This window comes from Branchiostoma floridae, chromosome 6 (assembly GCF_000003815.2).
Source record: "Branchiostoma floridae strain S238N-H82 chromosome 6, Bfl_VNyyK, whole genome shotgun sequence".
In the NCBI taxonomy this organism is placed as follows: domain Eukaryota; kingdom Metazoa; phylum Chordata; class Leptocardii; order Amphioxiformes; family Branchiostomatidae; genus Branchiostoma; species Branchiostoma floridae.
Window position 1 is genome coordinate 26,350,291 of NC_049984.1, and position 14,325 is coordinate 26,364,615.

The following is a 14,325-nucleotide window of genomic DNA, read 5'->3' on the forward strand; positions in this document are numbered from 1 at the left end:
TTACTTGGGTCGTCACCTTCCCTAAATAACATGGTATTCACTACTTATTGAACACTTGAAATGTCATTGTAACCTTCAGAGAAAGAAAATGATTTTTTATACTTTTATATACACAGTCTGAAAAAATTGTTCACCTTTGCCTTTCTTGTCAAGTGAAATGTCAAAACTGGAGGGTAGATGCCATAGATCTCACAAGTGTGAGAATGGCTGTGTGCTGCTAACGTTTTAAAGTGGAGGTAACCATTCAGGACAGTACTATACTTGAACTGGACATCAAGCATGGTTTGGAAGTACACAGTGCCAAGAGCCAATGGCGACGTGGTCCTGTAGAAAGGTACAAAATACACATGATAAACTTTGTAAATTTAATCCTATATAACTTGTGTTAAAAAGCAGTTACACACAGTTACAGTTACATGTAATGTGTCTAGAAAACAGTGGGCTTTACGCTTGAGTTGTGACTCAGACTTTAGTGACTTCAGTAGGCTACCATATCTCTGCCCATTATGCACTGCCGGCAGTGGCTTTGTGCCAGTTAAGTACAATTTCTGCGAACCTATAATTAAAATTGTAAACTATAGAGTATTTCAAAACAGGGTTAGTATTCATTAGTAGTTTTGTTATGCATCTTTTTGTCCTTAGCATGCATGATTCGTTCAAAGTCCGTTTTCAAGCAAAGTTCGTTTCACGTGTGGTAGTCTCTCATCAGGTGGGACGGATGTCGTCTCATCCTGGTAGGGTAGCGTCGCTTCTCGTTGACTTCTCTGTTGACTACTCGATCTGGTTCTGTAGTCTTTGCTTTGTAGTCTGACTGCTGGGGGCTCTGTGGGCTATCCATGTCTGACTGCTGGGGGCTCTATGGGCTATCCATGTCTGACTGCTGGGGGCTCTGTGGGCTATCCGTGTCTGACTGCTGGGGGCTCTGTGGGCTATCCGTGTCTGACTGCTGGGGGCTCTGTGGGCTATCCGTGTCTGACTGCTGGGGGCTCTGTGGGCTATCCGTGTCTGACTGCTGGGGGCTCTGTGGGCTATCCGTGTCTGACTGCTGGGGGCTCTGTGGGCTATCCGTAGCAGTAAGTGAGCTTTACTTGTAATGTTATTTATATGGTTGGACCGTGATAGTTGGTTATTTAAGGTAACACCCAAGTCTCGACTGTGGGCATGTCGGAAAAGTGGCATAGCAACATCAAGGAATGATTTCGAATGGGTCCTCAATCTTCGGCTCTTCTACCAGTTGTTCTGTTTCATGTCTGAGATCGGGAACTGTGTGATTACCTTTTGTTGTGTATAGGGAGATGTCACTGTCAAATGTACAGATGATTTCCTCTAACACTCCGAGGCTGTTGCCTTCTCACTGTTGCGCTCGTCTTGTTTTGCCCCAACCGTGTCAGACCATCCTTCGCCTTGTTCAGGAATTCCATAGCAAGATATTTTGGTATATTCTTGCCAAGCAGTCCATGGGCGTTGATGGTCTTGTTGTGAAGAATGGCAGCAAAAAGTGAATTATGTTGTGCTATGTACCGGAATGTCAGGGCTTTGTAATGGTTGTTTGTTTTGGAAGTACTGTTTCCGTCTCCTTCCTTCACAGCATCATTTTTGACAAGATCAAACAGTCTTCCTCTTGCCACTGAACAGTTATAGTTATATTGGAAATCTTCCTTCCCTTTCTCCATTTCAATCTTACTGTCTGGCTGCTGCTTCTCTTCTACTTGGAATTGTACATCAACAACAACATCCATTTCCTCTTCCGCTAAATCTTCTTGCACCTGTGCTGCCAATCTTTGCCTCTATGTCTATGTCTTCTCCATCACGCACCTTGTGTGGCATAGTGCTTTCTAACAGTCCAGCCTGGATAGCCACAGGCAACTCTTCCCTCAGGTATGACAGATGCATTACTCTCTACATCATTCAGCACATCATCTGTGTTAAATGTGGCAGTATGTGTTTGTGTACAACGCTGCCAATTACATTCTTCAATTAGTTACATTTTGCTTCTTTTTCAAACACCTCAAGACCTCTAGGTGCACTGGCGTGTCTCTGTCAAGGTGGCAATTCCAGATCTCTTCTTTTCACCTGGTTCACATTGGTTTAAGATAGACTATGTGTTCTGTCTGTCTTTGATAAATAAACGCAAGGGGTACAACTTGTTTTCCAATGTCACCAATTGCCCAGATGAGACATTTCTAATTTTTATTGTTTGATGGAAAAACATGGACACAATCAGGTGCCATGAGTGATAACTTATAATCTGATACTTTTACACCAAATCAGTGTACATGGCGGAGTGGGAATGACGGAGAAAAAACATGGACACATTCAGGTGTCATGAGTGAAATTTATGATCTGTGGCCCCTACACCACGACAGCGCGCAGAAAGTGAGGGGATACAGTAAAGCGAGTTGTATAGAAAATAACAAGACAATAACAATAACGGCAGAATTTTAAGTCTCCTCAGGGCCATCTGTATGGCCCCTCTGACACTCTTATAATACAAAAAGGAACCGTAATCATTGAAGTGCAAACCATCATTTTCAAACAAGTTTGCACCGTGTCGGGCCACAGTTCGGGAATGCTGTCACCAGTGAATGTCGTTGGCTTTGTTGACTTCATCTTTAATGTGATTGTCACAGTATTCTGCACAACGTGCATTGTAAGGAATACCCATAGGGTCGAAAACCCGTTTGACTGGCAAAGCTAGTACAACTGCTTTGGCTGCCGTGAGATCTTGGATTTCTTCTGCAGTTTTTTACAACTCTGTGTGCCACCTCTGCTGGTTCATATGTCATGTTACAAAGATCATTACACCCCAGCTCGAGATAACTATTTTGGCTGCAGGGAGGTTCCTAAGTGAAGAGCCGTAATCAAACGATTCCACTGTTGCGCCGGGTCTGAATCGGAAGGAGATGTTACAATCTGCCCTGCGCGATGCTGTTAGTGTTCGACGTTGCACAAAAGAGTAAAGTCTGGAAATATATGCATGTCCAAGAAGAAGGACCTCTAGCGAGAGGGAGGGGTTGGTTGGTAGCACACCGGGATACCCTCCCTCTGCCATGACTAGCCGATAAAACCAAGTACTCATCGCAACGCAACCTAAACCTTGCTCAGGGTCGACAGCAATATGTTGATCGTCAGATTGCTGTCATGGGGCCATTGTCCACGAAGACCAAGGCAATGCCCAGTCCATGGACTAGGACCCCCGTAACATGTGTTTCCAATTTCCACTTTTCGGACTCCTGTGGGCACATTATAGAAATATCTACATGTTGATATTGACACAGTCATTCCATGTTCATGTACGTTACTGTGTGAGAATAGGTCATTTGAGAAAATCAAAACAACATTCGTCAAGGTGAAGCAACATGCGGACATGGCATTACAATTTACTAACGAATAACATGCGACAATGAAAACAAAGCATACTTTGATGTCTGGGCGGCAGACATGAAGGCTTGCACAATATTGCCTAGCTAAAGCGCTAGCAGTCCAACAGCCGGGTCAGCTGCTTATTTTTCTAATTGTAAAGACATTAAAAATCCCGCTTCTCGATACAGCAATATAACTGCTAGAGCCCATTACAAGTTCTCAACGATTCAAAACGGGGAGAACGGGCATTACCTTTCTTTTTTGCTAGAAGTGGGGGATGGCAGTTTTGTTCTGATCCATCCCGTCGATGATTATGGACAGGATGGAGGCGGGGTCCTCAAGGGCTGCGTGGGCTTTGGACCAGTATACCTGTCGCTCCTTCCTGCGTATAGTAGAGTGAATTGTGCAGTATATTGTTAAATGTGTGTTACTGATTCATTAGGCCGTGGCTATGCATTTCTGACTATTTTTGTCCCGTAATGTCCAAGCAGTATGAGCAGAAGTGGATGTAGCGGCACGAGGTTGAACTTGAAGAGCACTACCCTTTGTTGTATTTGTAGCAGGTCCTCACGGTTGTCTTCTGCTTACCCGCGGAGGTGTTGGTGCCCTTGAGCTTGTCGGCGTCGCCGTCGAAATAATAGTCCTTGATTTCCGTCCAGTCGTTGTTCCACTTCGTGGGGTCGCGGAGGGCGTGGGTGATAGCCGCATGGTGAAACGCCCTGACGACCGGCCAGCGGTAACGCGCCAGCCGGTGGCAGGTGAGCTGGAGCAAGGCCAGGCGGCCCCTGGCTTCCCAGGCCGGGAGGTTGGGCGACAGAAGCAGCCCGCTGAGAAACTCCTCGGCGGAAAGGTCATCGTACTTCGTCCCTTCCGCGGACCCGCAGCCGAATACAAAGTGTTCAGGCGACAGAATCTTAGGCTTACCTTTCGTGCTGGTAGTGGTGGTCTTTTTGTCGTGCTGGGCGACGATCTCAACGACGTCTGGGTACTTCTAGGCGACCTTGGAGGCGAGATCCTTGTTCTGGCGGAGATGGTCGATGGTCAGGTCACCGGGGCCCAGTGTAGCCGCCTCCTCGGCCGACGGGCCGCCCTTGCCGGCGCCGGGCTGTTTCGTCTCGCCTGATGCGGAGGTAGGATCGCCGGTCTTCAGAGCACCAAGTCTCTTCTCCATAGCTGCCACCTCTTTTTGAAGCTCTGCTTCCGCGATTGCCTTCTCCAGCTCCGCCTTTCGCTTTTCCAAGACGGCCATCGCAGACTCGGGGCTGGGGTCCTCGAGCTCGATGTGCGGCTTCTCCGCCGGCGGATCCTTGGTAATGCCCTGGCAGTGCTTGCCGTATTGGCCCGCCTTGTGACAGGACAGTGGTTCGCCACAACCGGAGCACTTCTTTACTCTTTTCGGGGTCCTCCCCATGACTACGATGGAAGAAGGAAAGGAAGAAACAGAGGGGACGGAGAAAGAAACTTTGGCGCGGAGACTCTGTGGTGCAGCCTGCCCCCTCGGATCTGATGGCGGGAGTGAACGGGGATCCCACGTGTAGGGTAGACCCTGGAAGCGACTGCATCCAATTAACAACTTTGATCCCCGGGGGGGCCCAAAGATCCACTATGACATAAGAATAAGGAGCAATGTGATGTTTCATTTAAGCTAAATGAGCAACGTGCGATCAAATGAACAGGTATTTTAGTAATGCCCCTTTCCACTGCATGTACATGTAGATGGCGACCGCGCTGCGCTCTCACTGGTGCCTACAATGGATGTGTAATCCTCGATTTCATGCTGGATGTATCATACAAAAAGTAAAAACGTGAAAAGACAATGAAACACGCAAAACGTTAAAGTTTTTTTTTCCTACACAATTCGTTGAGCGAACTGAACAGTTATATGTAGCACAGAGAGCGTGGTGAGGTCGCAGTCTAATTGGAGAAAGGGGGTATAACACTACATGTATCCACCAAATTTGAGAGAAACAAAGAAAATAACATTTTCGCATGAGATAATATCGACTTACATTTGTTACTGCCAGTGTAAGGTCTGGTCCTTCTTTATGGACGCCTTTTCCTCCAGCGTGGTGCCTTGCTCGTACGCCGTCTGTAGGTATTTGCAGACATCACAAATCCCAAGGCGATTTGTCTGAAACAACGCAGCTCTACTTTATGATGATGGTAGCTGCTAGACTGGACTTTAAATACAACACTACTACTACATGTAGTATGTCGCGGCTGGATACCTTTTCCGATATACATGTTCCTCCGTAGTAAACCGCGCCGTCATGACTGAGAGATCCAGACTGCTGGTGTTCATATACAAGAATGAACAGTAGTGTTCGAACGTTCGTCTGTCCTTTCAGCAGAGGGTATACGTTTCTTTACAGGAAGGTGTTGCTAGCCCTTCCATGGGCAGTAGTGTTATCTTATTTCGAAATATGGGTTTCATTATGCTTGGTTACAACACATTTGGAGCAGTTACCACGAATACAAATCTACATAGGCGATAATGTTAAAATTAGCAAGTTCAGGGTGTCATAATCTCATCCGTGAACATTCCAGGTCATAAGAACTCACCCCACACAGCAGCCCGCTATCTCAAGTGTCCAAAAGTCTAATCTTGAAACTTTCTGGCCAGCGCAACTATTCTTACGGTCAAACCTGCCGCCATCTTGCTTTTTCATGACGTCATTTTTGGGACTCAGCACTTCAAAATAGGGGTCAGCACAGGCCAAAAAGATGGACCAAAACCTAGTTTTTTGGCCAAATCTGAACATCTGCAACCTACACTGTCTCACCAATATGAAATGTTACTTACATTTTCCTGCTAAAAGTCGAAAATAGGCTAAAATACTGTATGGACTCGTTTGGGGCCCTCTGCGCCTGCGTCAATTAGGGTCATTGCCCTTTGTAAGCAAAATAGAGGGTATTGTAAGGCAAGTTTACCTTGGGGATCGTCAGGCGAGGATGATCCTTTTCTCCACATCGTCAAGAAGGTGCTCTGCTATTGGCTTGTACATGTCTGTCCCGGCAAGACTCTGTCTTTACTTAACGTACACACCGGGCCTCGTCATCGAAGATGGCAAGTTGATTGCATCCTTGTCCGGCATCTTATCACCGTAGCCCTCCGCAAACCTACGTAGCCAGCTGTGCGCTAGCCAGTACTGAGGGGTACGGTGAAAGGTGCCTGTATTTCGGTGAACCACCGTCCTCTTACCATTCAAGTAGTCGGACCGGTACGCGTAGAAGCTGTTGGGTAAAAAGGAAAAAAAAAGGTTAAACACAACTAGGTATAGGAGTATGTTAAGATTAATTGTACATCTAATACCTACGTCACCTGTTCGAATATAGTGCGGTTTAATGTTGTATCATCCATTATAACTGCAGGGCTGTCTCCAGGACCCACCATCCCTTTCGTTGGACGGAAAATAAGTTTACCCCGCCGTACCCAAAATATGTATTGATATATCGGCAAGTATTCATGGATATCCTGGCGTTCCATCTCTGCCCCACAAGGGCAGCATATAATCGCCCAATCACAGTGGTCCTTGAGACCCTTCCGTGGCACAAGCACGCCACAGCCAGCGTGGGTGCAGTCAACCCTCACCCGAGGGCAGTCTGTCATCAGGTGGTTCAGGATGTCCTCCACAGTCCCAGATGTCACACACCCAAACTGACGAATGTCAAGGACCTTAAAGCGTATTATGTAGATGAATGTAAGTGTTACTTTACCAATATACATATGCCGCCTATGCCGCAGTTGGCACTGCGCTGCCAAAGTCCACTAACTGCGACTGCTCCCCGGAAAACCTATAGCAGTGAGTGTTCCTGTGAATGAAATAGAGAATGATTGCTTTTCAGGGTTTTGAAGATTTTAAGAGTTAACCTAAACGTGGAATTCATATTTTATTGGTATTATCAAGGGTATCGGAGTGTAGGCATACAATGTGACTTTGTCTCTGATGCTAAAATTTAATGTTAAATCGAACTGCAGTGTTGCTCGCTCCACGGTGTTGCGATGTTCCCTTGTCTGGGTTGCACTTTCCAGCCCTTACAAGATAGCCTGTAAAAGCATGGCATCGGTAGTATTTTTGTGCACAGACGCCCTGCACTCCAACGCATTTCTTCCATTTCAAGGTAAAATATGGATGTCAGCCTTCGTCGTCTTGACCCCAATACTAAGATCTACCTTCATAAGTTCGTCGGTGGGACTGATCATTGAGTTCGACATCCAGGCCTCCCCAGTAGATGGCGATCCTGAAGAAAGCTCTTGATGTCACTCCTCGTTGTCACTCCAAAGATTCATCATCGACCCATATTTTAGGATTATGCAAACCTACTACTTGAAGATTATGGATCACAATTCATTTTAAGTTATACAAAAAAGAGATTCCCAGCCTTATCTAGATGGCCTATGACAGCAAGACTTTTAAGGTTGTCAGTTGTTTCAGCAAGCCATTTCTATGGAGTTGTTATTGTCCTGCAATCTGTGAGTTGTGCTGACTAGAGATGGAATTTTTGTAATTGCAGAGCATTTCATGGCAGCTTCTGTTTGTGCGTCTGACGCTGTGTGAATGTCAAACTTCTCAATTGCTTTTTTTTGTAGTTGTAGAACCCGGTTGTCACGAAGGCAGCTTCTTGATGACTAGAAAATGTGAGAAGCGTACGTTGTATAGCGTACCAACAATTGGCACAGAACATCTTGCGCCGTTGCGTGCACAGTTTGACTCACTCGCGGCCCTCGTACCAGTTCGAGACCTTCGCAATATGAGAACTTAATCTGCATGCGTTCTGGACTCATTTCCATCTGACTGTAGATCTGACATTACCGTGTTGATGTGTGATTTCTTAGGGTTACAAAGTGATACAATGAAGAACAGTATTTCAACAGAACAACAATCGCTAAACCAATCGTATTTGCAATCTCGAACAGCATCTGAAGGAAACCAACATTCATAATGATAACAATGGCGCAACTGAGAAAGCAAACAACGAACTTATATGCTATTCAAGCAATACAATGAAGAACAGTATTGAAAATACATTAAAAATACATTACAAAAAAGCACTTTTCGAATTCTAAAATATAGCGCCGTCATGCAACCCTGAGAAAAATGTTTAATATATTTCTACAGTCTATTCTTAAAAGACACAACCGTAAACAGCATATTTTGGGCTGACGATCTTGCACTAGTATCAAAACCGGAATCAGGTTTAAAAGAATGCTTGAGAGGACTGGACCATTATCGCTTGGCTGTTAGGCTTAATTAAGCTAGGCATCCCCTTCATCCTTAGCCAACTTGAAATATCAATCACCTTGAATGGTGTCTTCCATCTCCTTGTTTCTTTGTTGAAGATAGGAAACAATGATGAGGGCCCTGCTCCTTCTGCTCCCTGCTTCTGGACCTCGGTGCCTGGTGTCTTGGCCTCAACCAGCTGAGCTGAAGGGTTGTCAGGAGTAGGAGGAGCTGAAGGGGTGTCAGGACTAGGAGGAGCCGAAGGGTTGTCAGGACTAGGAGGAGCTGAAGGGTTGTCAGGACTAGGAGGAGCTGAAGGGTTGTCAGGACTAGGAGGAGCTGAAGGGTTGTCAGGACTAGGAGGAGCCGAAGGGTTGTCAGGACTAGGAGGAGCTGAAGGGTTGTCAGGACTAGGAGGAGCTGAAGGGTTGTCAGGACTAGGAGGAGCTGAAGGGTTGTCAGGACTAGGAGGAGCCGAAGGGTTGTCAGGACTAGGAGGAGCTGAAGGGTTGTCAGGACTAGGAGGAGCCGAAGGGTTGTCAGAACTAGGAGGAGCTGAAGGGTTGTCAGGATTAGGAGGAGCTGAAGGGTTGTCAGGACTAGGAGGAGCTGAAGGGTTGTCAGGACTAGGAGGATCTGAAGGGTTGTCAGAACTAGGAGGAGCTGAAGGGTTGTCAGGACTAGGAGGAGCTGAAGGGTTGTCAGGACTAGGAGGAGCTGAAGGGTTGTCAGGACTAGGAGGAGCTGAAGGGTTGTCAGGACTAGGAGGAGCTGAAGGGTTGTCAGGACTAGGAGGAGCCGAAGGGTTGTCAGGACTAGGAGGAGCTGAAGGGTTGTCAGGACTAGGAGGAGCTGAAGGGTTGTCAGAACTAGGAGGAGCTGAAGGGTTGTCAGGATTAGGAGGAGCTGAAGGGTTGTCAGGACTAGGAGGAGCTGAAGGGTTGTCAGGACTAGGAGGATCTGAAGGGTTGTCAGAACTAGGAGGAGCTGAAGGGTTGTTAGGACTAGGAGGAGCTGAAGGGTTGTCAGGACTAGGAGGAGCTGAAGGGTTGTCAGGACTAGGAGGAGCTGAAGGGTTGTCAGGACTAGGAGGAGCTGAAGGGTTGTCAGGACTAGGAGGAGCCGAAGCTGCCAGCTGGGCTGAAGGGGGAGGTGTCCTCAATCCTCTCGTTCTCAGTCACCATCTGTATTATGTAACAACAGAGTCATCAACGTAAAAATCTTCCTCCTTCTTGAAAAATTTGCCTGTTTCTGCCAGCTAAATTTCCTTCAAAGGTTAAGATTTTACATTTGCACTACATGATACAGTAATATAGTAACAGGATTAAAACTTACATCAAAGCAGTAAACCCCAGGTTGTCTTTCTTCAAGCACATCCTAGAAAAACACAGATTGATATATCAGTGCATGATTTTGTATCAGGGATATTTTAAACCCATATAGTGGTGGATATCTGACATGGTGCAGAACCTCATTGATGGGTAGATGTGACTAGAGGTTAACTCAATTGGATTTCTGAAAAACCCGAGTCATCCATTGGAGCATCGTTGTTGGAGATGTTCTGAGTGTCACCCTCGTTGTTGGAGATGTTCTGAGTGTCACCCTCGTTGTTGGAGATGTTCTGAGTGTCACCCTCGTTGTTCGAGACGTGCTGAGTGTCACCCTCGTTGTTGGAGATGTGCTGAGTGTCACCCTCGTTGTTGGAGATGTGCTGAGTGTCACCCTCGTTGTTGGAGATGTTCTGAGTGTCACCCTCGTTGTTCGAGACGTGCTGAGTGTAACCCTCGTTGTTGGAGATGTTCTGAGTATCACCCTCGTTGTTCGAGACGTGCTGAGTGTCACCCTCGTTGTTGGAGATGTTCTGAGTGTCACCCTCGTTGTTGGAGATGTTCTGAGTGTCACCCTCGTTGTTGGAGATGTTCTGAGTGTCACCCTCGTCGTTCGAGATGTGCTGAGTGTCACCCTCGTCCGGGATGTGCTGAGTGTCACCCTCGTTGTTCGAGACGTGCTGAGTGTCACCCTCGTTGTTGGATATGTGCTGAGTGTCACCCTCGTTGTTAGAGATGTGTTGAGTGTCACCCTCGTTGTTGGAGACGTGCGGAGTGTCACCCTCGTTGTCCGGGATGTGCTGAGTGTCACCCTCGTTGTTGGAGATGTGCTGAGTGTCACCCTCGTTGTTGGAGATGTGCGGAGTGTCACCCGTCGTTGTTCGAGATGTGCTGAGTGTCACCCTCGTCCGGGATGTGCTGAGTGTCACCCTCGTTGTCCGGGATGTGCGGAGCCCTTTTGCACAGAGTCCCACGCAAAGAACTGTCCTTTCTGAAAAATATATCAGTATATTTTTGCACCAGGCATGAAGTTCTGAATATATATGCAACAGATCAGAGATTGCTTTGTTACATTGGGTTTTATCTAGAATTTCCCATAGGTTGGCTTTGCAATTGATTACGCACCTTTAGACCTTTAGACCTTTTTGGTCATTGACGAGTTGCGACACCCCGGACATACGGCTTTCCTGTCCGTTTCTAGGCGCCCAGCCACCCACCTAATAGCAGGTGTTAGGGTAAAAAACATATCAAGAGTTTTCTTGTTCAGTTTGAGTACAAAAGTTGATGTACTGGGGCAGTAACTTCCAAGATGGCTTTACATACATCATGAACAGTTGGACAAACCGACCCTTCACTTATGCCGAAAAGATCGGCGACAGTGCGAAACAGGTCACCCGACACCAGCCAGTACAGCGTGACGGCAAGTCTTTTTTTTTTTTGCATAAATGGCGTCGCGCATCAGAGTGTTCTTTCTCTCAATTGTCGGTCGCAGTTCGTCAAGTAGACGTTCAAAAGTGCCCCTACGTAGCCGAAATCGGCTGCACCACGGAATGTAGGCAGGGCAACAACGTCCCACCAGTGGCTGCTCCGCTGGCTTTCTGCCCAGATCTCGCGATCGACAAGACCAACTGTTTTTGATGCGTTTTTTTTTTCTACTTTGCACCCATGGACTCACGATTTTCTTACACCCTGATTGTTTTTGTTATAATTTTTGTGTCTCGTTATCTACGGTTCTTTTAGCAATATCAAATTTCGCAGAAATAGGAACATGACAGTTATAGATTTGGTCATCGGATATAGATGAAAGGCTACAAAATAGAGAGCCCGACAAAAACGCCTAAAACCATACCTTATCATACCTTTTTTTTTTTCTATCTTTCCGTTAGCGGCGCGTCTGGCCGTTCCTCTGCATCATGTAAGCGATCTTGTCTCTTGACTCCAGGTTGTCCTGTACTGCAGGTAGATCGCTAAGTACGTGACGTACAACCTGTTTTATCAACCATCCGTCTTCCCATTTCCCAGACTTGTAGCTTTTGTTCCGATTTGATATGTTTGAGAAAGTGTGAACCCCTTCCAGGCCTTGGGGTACGATTCATTTTCAGGCACAAACAGACGTACCGAAGACATTCGCAACTGTTTGTGCCCGCACCTGTGCCTGTGCCTTTATTGGTTGAGGAACTGTGAAGGACACTTAATCTCTCTGCATATGCCGAATGATATCAACACGGTCTCCAGAATCAGTTTCATTTTTGAAGGAGCCTAAGAGGGAACAAGAGAAAAGAAAGATGTTAGTGGCCAGTAAAATTGACCATGGTGGCACGGTATTAAGTTACTTACTCAACCAAAGTTTTGGGTATCTTGCTTACATCAAATTACGTTCAGTCACCAGACAATGAAAAAGCATCGGCAGACCATTATTTCGTTGTTGACTGACTGCGGCTCCAAAGATAGACGTTGACAGTTTACACAGAGAGGATCATGACAAAGATGCGAGATTTGTAGAGTTCCCTCAAGGTGTAGCTGGCCAGAGTGGCCCATGTAAGCCACTCTATGTAAAGGCAAGCGTATTTGGGAACCATGAGATGTTAATCGCTCCGTAGGGTGACCTAGCCGACTTCGATTCCTCCCTCCTGTCCAAATCAAACATGTTGATTCAGGATCTGTACGTATTTTAGCCTTAATCTTTCTTCCGTATTCCAACCATCCAACCAAAACAGCCGAAATAAATAGCTTTGAATAAACTGGTTTTCAACTTAGCCAACATGTGTCCTTGTACTCTCCCTGTCTTGTCTAAGGGTATCAAGGATCAAAAAGTTGCAAAAAAAACTCACCTAATTGACGCATCCTGTTGGCATGCGGGCCACGTAGCGGTATTTACTCTGCATATTCTTAACAATGGGAAGCATGCGAGAAAGAAGCTGTCGAAAATCACTGACTAACTTGAAAAACTCACATTAACATGGTTGTCCGGTTTCTCTCCTGTCTGCTGGGCTATCGCCTCGAGTGTTTGCAGAACTTTGCATTGCAGATCCCAATCTTTGAGATTTGAGCTTCTTACCTTGTGCCAGCAGCTTTTTAGTTTTCTTGTCTGTACCGTCAGGAGGAGATGTGGGCATAGCCACTTTCTTCAGTACAAACCCCAACGCTTTCAACTGCTCTGCTGACTCGCCACTGGGGACCTCAACTCATCCCATTGTCTGGGTCTTGAACTTGGCTGTATTTGCTTGAAAGTTGCAGACCTTGCTGCCGTCACTGCTCGTCTCATCACTGTAAAGCGTGCCAGCCTTAAGTAAGCTTAAGGCAACTTCAACATGTATAGACGCAGCAAGATTTGCCTCAAGTCGGATGGTTTGAGAAAACTTCATCATCTGCGCAAGCTGGCTGAAAAAAGTATTTCGAGCACTGAGTGATGTCCTTTCATTTGATATTAAACCCATTATGATTGTTATCATGTTAACTCGAGCACCAGGCCTACCTACGTGGGTGTGAGTTACCGAGTTGAGTTGCCGACTTCATCAAGAAAAATATATTCATGACCGTGAAGTTACTGAAAGAGTCAAGTAGGTTTTTACCTTTATATATTGTCAGATTGTATGAAGTCATGTATCCTGCTTACACCTTTGGAAAAGTGAAATAATCAACATCATACGTGTTTAAATTCCTTTTTTTCGCATCACATTTATTGTAAGATAACTAATTGTCGAGTTCGACAAGGCTGTATATCAACATATCATATAAAACATAGAAGACCCTGGCCTGACTGCAGTTTCGGGAAAAGCCGGAAAGATCTGATCACGATAGCGTGTATAACACGGCAAATGTAATATGAGATGACAATTATATAGTCTAATATCACATGTCAATATTGAACAATCTTGGCCTAAACATAATATTACATATCAATACCTAACAATCTTATCCTAAATATAGTATCACATATGAATATCTAACAGTCTTAGCCTAAACATACTAGTAGTATCACATGTCAAAATCTTACAACTTTAGCCTGAATAAAGTATCACATTTGAATATCTAACAGTCTTATGCTAAACATACTAGTAGTATCACATGTCAAAATCTTACAACTATAGGCTGAATAAAGTATCACATGTGAATGTCTAACAGTCTTAGCCTAAACACAATATCGCATATCAATACCTAATAATGATGTCCTAAATATAGTATCACATGTGAATGTCCAACAGTTTTATCCTGAAGATAATATCACATGTCAAAATCTAACTTTAGCCTAAACATATGTTCAGGAAGGATTCGTCAAATACTTTCTTATGCAAATAGTCGACAGTTTTCCTTTTACCTAGTTGATTATGCAAATTAAGTATTAACAGTAACTAAAGTATTTCGGGCAAAAACGTAGGCCTTCCTGAATATGCCATCTTTGGCCACCATGA

General features: G+C 45.5%; 2 protein-coding genes across 2 annotated transcripts; both read right to left on the reverse strand.

The window, feature by feature from the left end:
• Positions 1-856: 856 nt before the first annotated feature.
• LOC118418256 (sporozoite surface protein 2-like) lies at positions 857-1,893 on the reverse strand. Its single transcript, XM_035824102.1, has 3 exons — positions 1,816-1,893; positions 1,384-1,472; positions 857-1,061 (listed from the first exon to the last, which is right to left on the reverse strand). Exons 1-3 carry the CDS (start codon positions 1,891-1,893, stop codon positions 857-859), a joined length of 372 nt encoding a protein of 123 aa, XP_035679995.1.
• A 3,484-nt stretch (positions 1,894-5,377) lies between these two features.
• Positions 5,378-13,029, reverse strand: LOC118418257 (sporozoite surface protein 2-like). The gene is made up of 4 exons (XM_035824103.1): positions 12,972-13,029; positions 10,110-10,904; positions 8,665-9,725; positions 5,378-5,452 (listed from the first exon to the last, which is right to left on the reverse strand). Exons 1-4 carry the CDS (start codon positions 13,027-13,029, stop codon positions 5,378-5,380), a joined length of 1,989 nt encoding a protein of 662 aa, XP_035679996.1.
• Between the last annotated feature and the right edge of the window lie 1,296 nt (positions 13,030-14,325).